This window comes from Buceros rhinoceros, unplaced genomic scaffold, assembly GCF_000710305.1.
Source record: "Buceros rhinoceros silvestris isolate BGI_N320 unplaced genomic scaffold, ASM71030v1 scaffold35570, whole genome shotgun sequence".
Classification (NCBI taxonomy): Eukaryota; Metazoa; Chordata; class Aves; order Bucerotiformes; family Bucerotidae; genus Buceros; species Buceros rhinoceros.
In genome coordinates this window covers 1,614-11,146 of record NW_010390751.1, presented here as the reverse complement: position 1 = coordinate 11,146, position 9,533 = coordinate 1,614, and the positions used below count along the sequence as shown (strand labels likewise).

The window sequence follows — 9,533 nt, the reverse complement described above, 5'->3', positions numbered from 1 at the left end:
GAGGAACGGCCCTTGCCAGGCCCAGGTGCTGTAACATCGTGCCGGGAGCTTTGTGGTGGGGAGGCTGTCAAACACACGGAATCCCTCTTTTATGGCGAAATCCCAAGCCAGGTTGGCCACGAACTCTGTGTCCTTTGGGCTGCTTTCAGCTGGGGCTGGCCTCCCTGGGGACAAGGGGACAAGAGAGGACATCTTTGTTTGGAAGAGCCCATGTTATGTAGTTGCGGCCCAAGCGGTGCCCTGTGCCCGCGAGAAGGCTCCTCTCTAAGGAATACGAGAAGAACGTCTTGTTTTTCTCAGATAAAGACTCCCAGGCCAGACCTGCTCTAAGCAGCTAAGCAGCACTGGGAGTTCACAGCACTGCCCTGCTCCCAGTCTCTCTGGTGCTTAGTCTGAAGGTCTGTGAGCTCCACCTGTAGGACAGGGCTCTGAGCTCTGATCTCCGGCCTCTACTCAGTTCTCCCAGGACAGAAAAGGGATCACACTCCAACCTCCCATCAGCACAAACCGCAAAGAGGAACGGACCAGACCTTGCATCCAGCAAAAGCAGCCCTGCGTGTGCTCCCCTTTGGCCCTTTTCTCCGCTTGCAGACCACAAGTGACCACTAACACAGCCCGCATGAGAGGTCACAGCAGCTTGGCACCCTCCAGAGCCCGTGCTGGAGCAGGGAGGGAGCTCTGTGCTTTACAGGACACTCTCTTCCCATCCCTCCTGTCCACACGCAGCAGGAACCTGCTGCGCTGTCACTCCCAGGTCACTCATCTCCACAGCAAAACAAGCTGTCTCCTTTTGAGCCCTTATTTCCCACAGGAGCTCTAGGCTGAGAGCTCAAGGCTGCCAGACACGCCACACTCTGCTGTAGCACCTGCAATTTTGGAGCTCTCAGGATTCACAGCCAGACGTGCAGGTCTGACCTCCTGGGGTTCGGTGTGAGAGATCTCCCCACACCGCTGCTGGTGTGTCTGGAGACCCGGGGTTGGGTTCCTCACCTGCCAGGGAGCGTTTGTGGAGCCCCTGCAACGTGGCAGCCAGTCGGAAAAAGGCAAAGGCCATGTAGAAGTTCCAGTTCTGGGGGCGCTCCGCTCCCCTGTGGCCGCAGTACATCTGGGAATACTCCTCTGCCGCAGGGACTCCCAGGCGCCCCAAATCACACTGCCTCAAGCCTGGAAGATGCGAAGGGGCCACAGTGAAGCAGCGGACGGTGAGGAGCTCAGCGCGTTCTAGGGTTGCTGTGAGGCTCGTGGCAGAGCCCTGCAGCCGTGCAGCAGGAAAACAATCCAAACTAATTCTTTAAAGGCAGTTTTGGGAGCTGTGAAGCAGGACCCTCCTCTCCGGGACCATGACCTAACTGCCACCAAAGGTCCACGCAAGGTGACAGTACCCCCCAGGACAGGGAGCGCACGGCAAAGCGCCTCCAAATGGGTGGCAGATTCAAGAGAAACTGGGGATGGGGAGACCATGGCACAGCGATTACTGCACTTTTCCACCCTGGATGGAGGGATGGAGGGTTCTTCAGGGAGAGGAGACAGGGCAGAGCAAGGAACAAGGTATGAGACCCACAGCCCTTCCTTTCCAGCTGCAGTGAGCCCTCTGAGCTCTCTGGGCAGGAGCTAATCTGTTTCTGAACTCTGGTTCCCTCTCTGTGTCCCAGCGTGGCTTTGCCCCTCTCTGTACCTCGCAGCGCGTTAAAGTGAGGTGGCAGGAAGTAGGCCATACAGTTATTCGCCAAATCAGAGATGGGATCTCCTAGGGTTGAAAGCTTCCAGCCAAGGACAGCAAGGACTTCTGGCCTGTCTGGGTGAAAGACCAGGTTGTCCATCCTGTATCAGAGGGAAAAAGAGATCAGAAAAGTCTCCAGAGGGGGGAAAAATAAATCCCAGTGCTCGGCAGCAGTAGGTGCTTTCCAGTGCTCTTCACTCTGCAAAAATTGCTGAGTCCTTTGGGAGGCTGCGCAAGTAAAACATTAATTTCTGCAGGCAGAGGTCAGGGAGGACTGAGATTACACGATAGTGAACTCCCTGGTTAACAGTGAGCTGAACTGTGCTTTGAAAAACAAAACCGAGTGACTCAGGGCCTCAGATCATTAGCAGACGTTACAGGACAGGATAGCCAGAAAGTGAAGAGGCAAGCGACTGTCCCGGGGGGTCTCCTGGTTATTGCGAAGGCACACGGTAACCCCAGGCCCTGCTTCCAGCTTCCAGTCACGCAGGAACCGTGTGTGCTGAACCCTGTGGGAAGGAGCCTTGGCCCAGAACTGGCACATCCTGCAGTGTCTCAGCAGCCACCCAAACTCTTCAAGCACCAAACTTCATTAGCAAGATACACCAGGACTGATTTCTGAGCCTTGTAGAAACAGGTGACGAACCTCTGGTGTTAGATCTGTGTTTGCGGTGGTTGGGAAGAGAAACTCTGAAACACCAGTGAGGCGGCTAGACTGGAATCGGACATCGGGAGCCTGGGCTTTTCAGTTCCTGCGCCCCACAGCCCCGCTCTCGACTGGGCACCGCTTTAAACTGCCACAGACCAGCAGGCAGAGAAACACTGGGGAAAATATGAGAGCGCTGGGTGCATGACAGCACCAGTCCGAGCCCTGGGATGTGTTTCTCCTGACAGATGCTAAGTGGCTTGTGGCCCTTGAGATCTCATTGTCTGAGGATGCTGAACTTGACCCAGAGCTGTTGGACTGCTCTGGAGCTGCTGCACCAGCCCAACTCAGCCCCTCTCTGGAGTTTGCATGTTGCTTTACACCCTCCCTCCCCCTCTGGGGAGCCTGGGGTGTGCTCCAGGGCAGTACCTGAAATCACCGTGCACCAATGTCGTCCTCTGGGATTCAGGGAAATGCAGAGGCAGCCACTCGATGAGCCTCTCCATCGCCGGGATAACGTGAGTTTCTGTAGCTCGATACTCCTTTGTCCAGCTCTCAACTTGCCGCTGGATATAATTACCTGTAACGGAGGAACAAAGGCTCTTGGGGAAGGGGACTGGCACAAAGAGGCTTCAGAAAAGATCCATAAGAGCTGCGTGCAGACAGGCAGCCAAGCAGATCGCAGTCCAGCACCCTGAGATAAGCTCCAAGAGCTCAGCTGTGTCCAGGGGTCTCTGGATCTTATATTATTGGGCACTGGATTTTATATTCTGGTGGAAATAATCAGAATCTGGGAAAAAAAATGTAACTTCTCCACCAGCTCCAAGAAGCTGAGATAGCTCTGCAGAGGGACTGGAGGAGCTGAGGAAGTTTGGTCAGAGGTGGCAGCAAACACGTTACTCCTGCACCCACAGTGCAGCTCTTGCTCGTGGTAGGAAGCTCCGGGGGTTGTTGAGAGGAAACACAGACCTGGAGGATCTAAAGCAGCTCTCCACACCCTCCCACCATGTCTGGGGATTCAGACACTGTGCTGCCCATCTTCGCTTTCCCAACCGCCCCCAAGTTTGAGCCAAGTCCCGTACCTAAGCCTGTCCCCTGAAATGCTGATACAGAGGAGAAGCAAACAGTGATAGAGCATACGGAGCCTTCTCTCACCATGCTCCCCAAGGTCCTCCAGCTTGGCTGCTCTGAGGTCTACACTGTGGATCTTGGCGAGGACTTGACTCATGGCAGCATAAACAGCCCTTCGCTGGCCGGGCTGCAGTGTAGGGAGGGAGACGTCACCGTGGACATGGCCAGCGCAGTGCTCCATCAGGTAGAAAGGTGTGCCGAGGGTGCTGGGGAAGCGAGGTGGAACTGGTGAGTCTGAGGTTAGTTCTGCTACCTGCCAGCCCTCAGATCTCACCTGTGCCTTGAACACATCCCTGGGCCTCACCTGCATGAAGGTGCAGCCTCAACAGCACTAGAGCGCTCACGGCCAGCAGTGACCTGGGCTCAAGCCTGACCCAGGCAGCACATGGCTGTGGCGTGATCCGTCCTGGTCCCTCCACTCCAGGAAGACAAGCCTGGGGCCAGGCTCCAGCCCTAGCTGCCCCCCCACCTGCCCTGCAGCGGGCTCTGGAGCCAGGCTGTCAGCCTGCACCGAACACCACGAAGGGTGGCCTCACATTTAACGGCAGTGCAGAGACATCTATCACTGCAGCCAGCAGAGAACTGAGTGTCACTCAGCTGCCTGCAGGATGTCCTGGGTGCAGACCTGCTGCTTCCTGGCTGTAGAGCCTGGGGCAAGTCTGAGGTCTGGCAGTTAGAAAAATCACCTCCTGACTGGAAACCTGAGTGAACTGAGTCAGCGGGAGGCCCTACAGCACTGTTTTACAGCAGCGTTTCAAGGGAAGACAGCAGTTTGATCAACTGCTGAAATAAGGACACCCCTAAACCAAGCAAAATAGAAGTGATACTGTCCTCTCAACTTCTAGAGGCTCCTCTAGCCCAGCACTGGGCAAAGACTAATTAGACCAGTGCCCCTTGTGACCAGTGCTCCCTCTCCTCTCCTCTCCTCGTCTTTGGGGCAATCTGGCTGCAGCTGTCAAGCATGGAGTGAAAGCTGAGGGACAAGATTACCTTCTGTCCTCGCAGAGCGCAACTACAGTGGGAACAGGAACACCAGCCTCAGCGAGTGCCTTCAGGACCCTGCCAGGAGGAGTCAGAGAGCCAGGTCAGCACAGAAAGGCCCCAGCGGAGCGATAACAGCACTGCAGTGTTGCTGGGCAGATATTAAAGTCTTGTGCTCACTTTTGAACACGCTAAAATAACATGGGGGTGGGGTAAAGAAGCACACCAGAAGGTTTTTATGTCCCAGAGCCCTGAGGTACCACACTGAAAAACCACGAGGCGATCACAGCCCCACCGAGAGTCCTGCTGCTGTGCTGCGGAGGCAGAGATCTCTGGCACTGCGGACTGGTTTGCAGCGTGGCCCCGCCAGCGCTGGGCTAGCCTCAGCTGGGCTCCTCGCCGCTCCGCTGCAGCGCGGTCCTGCAACCTCACTCCCACCCACGGTGTCAGAGGAGACAGTGAGATGCTCTGCCTCCCAACGTGCTGGGAGAGCTGCGGTGCGCTCGGTGGCCCGGAGTGGTCACAGCGCAGAGTGGAGAGGGTGCTTCTCACCCTAACTGCACGCTGCGTGAATGGGGGGTGTGATGTAGAACAGAAAAGCCAAGGCTGCAATTGTCCCTAGGAGGGGTTGTCTGGGATCTCCTGCAAGAGCCCTCCCTGGTCAGCTGGCTGAGGAGCACAGTCGCCTTCTCACCTGTACTCCCTCCTGACAGCAGGGCCCGAGGGGGACGGGCTGTCCGCAGGCTCCTTCTTCAGCACTAGCACCCGATCTCCAAACTTGACGGAGTAGGTCCGGGTAGACGGTCCATGGCCAAACTGCCGTAACACCAGCGGGGCTGAAGAGCAGAGAGCAGAAGGTCGTAGGCAGAAGTGTGACCTAGGATTATTTCTCACTGGTTCTCCAGGTTTTAGTTCCCCTTCCCTGCAGCAATCTTGAACCTACCCCTTGCTCCTGTGTCCCAGATCCCCAGGGAGCATGGTAATAGCTCCTACACGGCTCACAGGGCAGGAATATTCCTGGCATCTCGCTGGCACCCTGCGCTCAACCCTTCCCAAATGAAGAAGTCCTAAAATATTGTTTCCCATTTCTGGGGAACAGTGACAGGTCGCTGAAACGTGAACGGCTGCACCATTTGCTTGGAGATAAGGGGCCTGTAACTGCCAGTAATATTATTTTTCAATCCATCTGTTGTATGACAGGAAGAGCCAATGGCTCCAGAATACATGAGCTTGGAGGCTGAGGAGCAAAAAGCACTGCGATACCTGTTGTGTGGTCACCCAGAAGAGTCTCAAGGTACTTTCGCAGATGATCTTTCGGGATTTCCGCGTTTGGTCTCACTGAACGAGTGTATGGAACAAACCCTTGCAAAGGAAAACCCAGATGGGTTTCCAGCTCTCTGAGTGCTGTTCCTGGATCACCAACCTGAAGGCAGGAGGGAGAGAGTAACAGAGGGTGACAGTTAGAAGCCTGGGCAAGCAGGAGCTCTGCACACTTGCAGTGTGTTTATCCGTGAGCCCAGCGGCACTGATCCGCTCCGACACGCAGGAACTCACGGGTCAGGCCCTGCCAACCGTTCCCAACGCTTGCTGAGCCTCCCGCCTCGGTCTGTGTCCCAGAGACTCACCTGTTGTGGTGCCACAGGCACTGTGAGCTTGGGCTGGAGTAAGAGCTGGAATTCCCGGTGTGCAGACCCGGGGAGCAGCGTTCACTCTTCCCACCAGTCCCTTGTCCTTCCCCCAGTGGTGCCCTCACCGAAGTAACACCTCTGTGCTCACTATCTCCAAACCCTGGGGGTTAACCAGTCAGCCCCCAGCTGAGAGACCCTCAAAACCTCAGAACTTCTAGAAATTTAGTAAATATGTCTTATTTTGTCATCTCAGGTGGATATGGTTGTCTCGACCATAGAGGAAGGGCCGTTTCTCTAACGGGGAACTGAGGTCCTTAAAGGAGAAGTGACTTCTCTGACATTACACTGGCAGTAGGTAGGGTTTAGAGCTGTGAATGAAGCAGGCCAGGGCAGACTTTGGCAATACTCCTCCCCTTTAACCCCACCACATCCTTCAGGAATAAGCGCAAGCTGAAACAAAGGGCTTGGCAACATGAGTCTGCCAGTGCCGTTTGAAAATCCTGAGCCATTCAAGCCAAACCCAGCTCCTGGACTTCAAACCCAGGCCCCAGCCTGGCTGCGCGGCTTTGTACCTTCACCGTTTTCATGCCAAGCTGGGCTGCGGCTTCCAGGCTCTGGCTGTGGCTGTCGAGGAAGATGGATTCCGGGGGCTGCACGCCCAAGCGCTCCAGGCACAGCTCGAAGATACCAGGATTGGGCTTGCACATTCCTTCCCGGTAAGATTCAACCATCTACAGCAACAACAAATGGAGCATGGATGAGCTGCTGAGACCACAAACATCTGTGCAGTGTTGGAGATGGAAGGTGGGAGGGTGGGAAAGAGACCGGCAAGCTGATGAATGTGTGAAATAAAGGAGATGGGGAGTGGAGGGCTGACAGAGCCGGCTAGGACGTGATGCAAGGGACTGCCTGGGTGCCAACTGCCTTGGCTGCGGCTCTGTCAGCTCATATGAGCTAAACAGGATCAGCCAGTCCTTGGATGGAAGAGACCCAATGAGATGTCACGATGTGGGAGAGTCACTGGACGTCCCAGACCAAGCTGAACCAATCGGACAATGTTATCCAAGAAAGCCCTGGAGGGTACCACCTTCCCAGCGATCTGGGAAAGAGGCGTCCTGCCCATGGCACCGATCAGCCGCACCAAAGCCATCCTCGGAGCAGCAGAGGTAACCACCTGCCCAGAGCGCGATCAAAGGAGCCTTGTGTCAGGCTCTGAACGCTCACACTGCCCTCACAACCACAAAACATCCAAGCAGGATTTCACCCCTGCGCCGACAGACGCTCCAGGAACAGGAACGGACCCATGAGGCAGACAGAAAAGCCAGCGCTCCTGGAAATCCACGCTCAGCTCATTTCCCCCCACTCATCACTGTGCTGTTCCTGCTGTCACAGAAGAGCATGATGGAGCATGTCTCCACTAAGAGAACTTCCCAGGCACCGGTGTCACCAGCGCAGCGCGCAGGACGGCGACGCAGTGTTGACAGGATGACTCTCAATGGTCCCAGCTTCCAAATGCGTCCATACAACTATTTATTTGCATATTTTGTGGTCTTAATCAAGGCTACAAACCAAACTTAAGCCCTGAATAAACACCGGAAATTCGAAGACGTGAGTCTGGGGACACAAAAATGTGAATTTTCTGTCACGCTGAGCTGAGTCCTCCCAGCTGCTTGAACCAGCCTCGGAGTTCACGGCCAATCTGCTGCTCCACCTTCGCGAAAGCGAAGCGTGCGGGGAGGGGGGTCTCTGCCCACTCCTCAGCTCAGCATGTTGGGGCAGTGGGATTTTTATAGTACAGGGGATGCTCTCCAACTCCCTGGGATGAAACAAGCTGCAGAAGAGTAAGGACTAAGTGTAAAGTGGGCAGGGGGCCCTGGGTAACGACATTTATTTCTTGTAGAGCGTTCCAGCTCCTAAGTCCCTTACGGACATCGCGCCCTGTGCCCATTACGCCCACACTCATAGCTGTGTGGGCATGTCACCGTGAATTGTCAGCAGCACAGGGAGCTGCCACGCAGCAAGGCCCTCTCCAAGGCCAGTCACTGCGATGGGTGACGCCAGGAAACCTTCGCACCCAGGCTATGTCTCCAGACCCGTGCTGCTGGGTGCCGTTCATTTGGAAACTGCATGTAAAGAGTCTCTGTCGCTGCCTGCCACAGAGGAGGGTGCAGAAGCATGTTCCGGAAGCCTCCCACTCTTACCACATCAAAGTGCTCCCGGTCCAGGGGCGGGCAGCTCCCTCTGTGCAGCAGGCAGGAGCTGTGGCTCAGGAGGGCTGTCTTCAGGCCCTCGGCACGGATACACTGCACCACTCCCGCCATCACGGGGAGCTGCTTCGTCATCTCGGTTCTGATCAAGTCCACGAGAAAAGAGTCCACTGGAACACAGACATTTGCCTAAGAAAGCAGAGGAACCCCCGGGATGATCGTTAGCCCTAAATGGTTTCTAAGCAGGGATGAAAATATGAGTGGATGGGTAGGCAGGATCCTGACCATCCTGTCCTGCTGTCCTGCTTCTTTGGGCTGATTTGGGGAAAAAGAAACACCCCAGGACTGCACCTGCCCTGGCACCGAGGCAGGCTGGAGAGAAACTGCCCCACCGTTCCGCAGGCACAAAGGAACGGCCCTTCAGGCTGAGCTGTTTCAAACAGACTGCGTTCAAAAGGAGGTTCCTGCGACGCGCTCCTGGAGCTGTGGTGGAGGAGCTTCTGCCCGTATAAAGCTCTCCAGAGACCAGGGTCTCCCACACATCAAGCGTGTCCTCGTACAAACTAACAGCAAAAGCCTTTCAGCTGCTCCCTGACTCTCTGAGTTCTCATCTCGGCTGATCCTAGAGGTGCCTAGAAATAAAGTAGTTACGAAATACACAGGAAGAGGCTGGTGGAAGTGAAGGCAAACTCCGCTGCCCCTGCTGCCTGGGCACCCGAGGGATGCTGGCAGAGAAAAGCCTGCCCTGCTGGGACAGCAATGCCCCCAGAGGGCAAATCCAGACCCTTCCACCAGCAGGTTCCTTTTAAAGGCTCCTCTTTCCTCGCTGAACCAGCACATTGCAGGAAGCACAAAGGGAGGAGGGGGGGAACTGCTCACCATCGCAAAGCACTGCTGCCCCAGCTCCTGCAGGAACTCCGCAGCCGTCAGCTCTCCCCTGGTGTACCTCAGAGAGGGACTGTCTTCCCCTCCAGAGAGCATGGCTTGCTGCACGGTGCCGGCTGGAACACAGCTCTGGGCCTCCCAGTCTACACAGAGGAAAGCGAGGAAGCAAAGAGCACGTCAGCGTCATCAGCACCGGGAAACAAGCTTGAAATCCCCCTGCAGGAGATACACCTCAAGTGGACCTGCACCCTTGAGAACGGCCAGGGCATAAACACAGAGTTCTTAAAGCGCGCTGGAGGGCTGTACCAACGCTGGTGGCACCAGCCAGTGTCACT

At 55.8% G+C, this 9,533-nt stretch overlaps 1 protein-coding gene across 1 annotated transcript in view; it reads right to left on the bottom strand.

Moving 5' to 3' along the window:
- The window catches only part of LOC104495966 (acyl-CoA dehydrogenase family member 10-like), a 14,131-nt gene that overhangs the window by 3,602 nt on the left and 996 nt on the right, over positions 1–9,533 (bottom strand). Inside the window, exons 2-12 of the mRNA XM_010139024.1 lie at positions 9,193–9,341; positions 8,308–8,502; positions 6,679–6,837; positions 5,742–5,901; positions 5,173–5,314; positions 4,488–4,556; positions 3,522–3,703; positions 2,796–2,946; positions 1,676–1,821; positions 991–1,164; positions 36–164 (exon numbers count right to left, since the gene is read on the bottom strand). Of these exons, the coding sequence (XP_010137326.1) occupies positions 36–164; positions 991–1,164; positions 1,676–1,821; positions 2,796–2,946; positions 3,522–3,703; positions 4,488–4,556; positions 5,173–5,314; positions 5,742–5,901; positions 6,679–6,837; positions 8,308–8,502; positions 9,193–9,341 (1,656 nt within the window). The remainder of the gene's footprint in view (positions 1–35; positions 165–990; positions 1,165–1,675; positions 1,822–2,795; positions 2,947–3,521; positions 3,704–4,487; positions 4,557–5,172; positions 5,315–5,741; positions 5,902–6,678; positions 6,838–8,307; positions 8,503–9,192; positions 9,342–9,533) is intronic.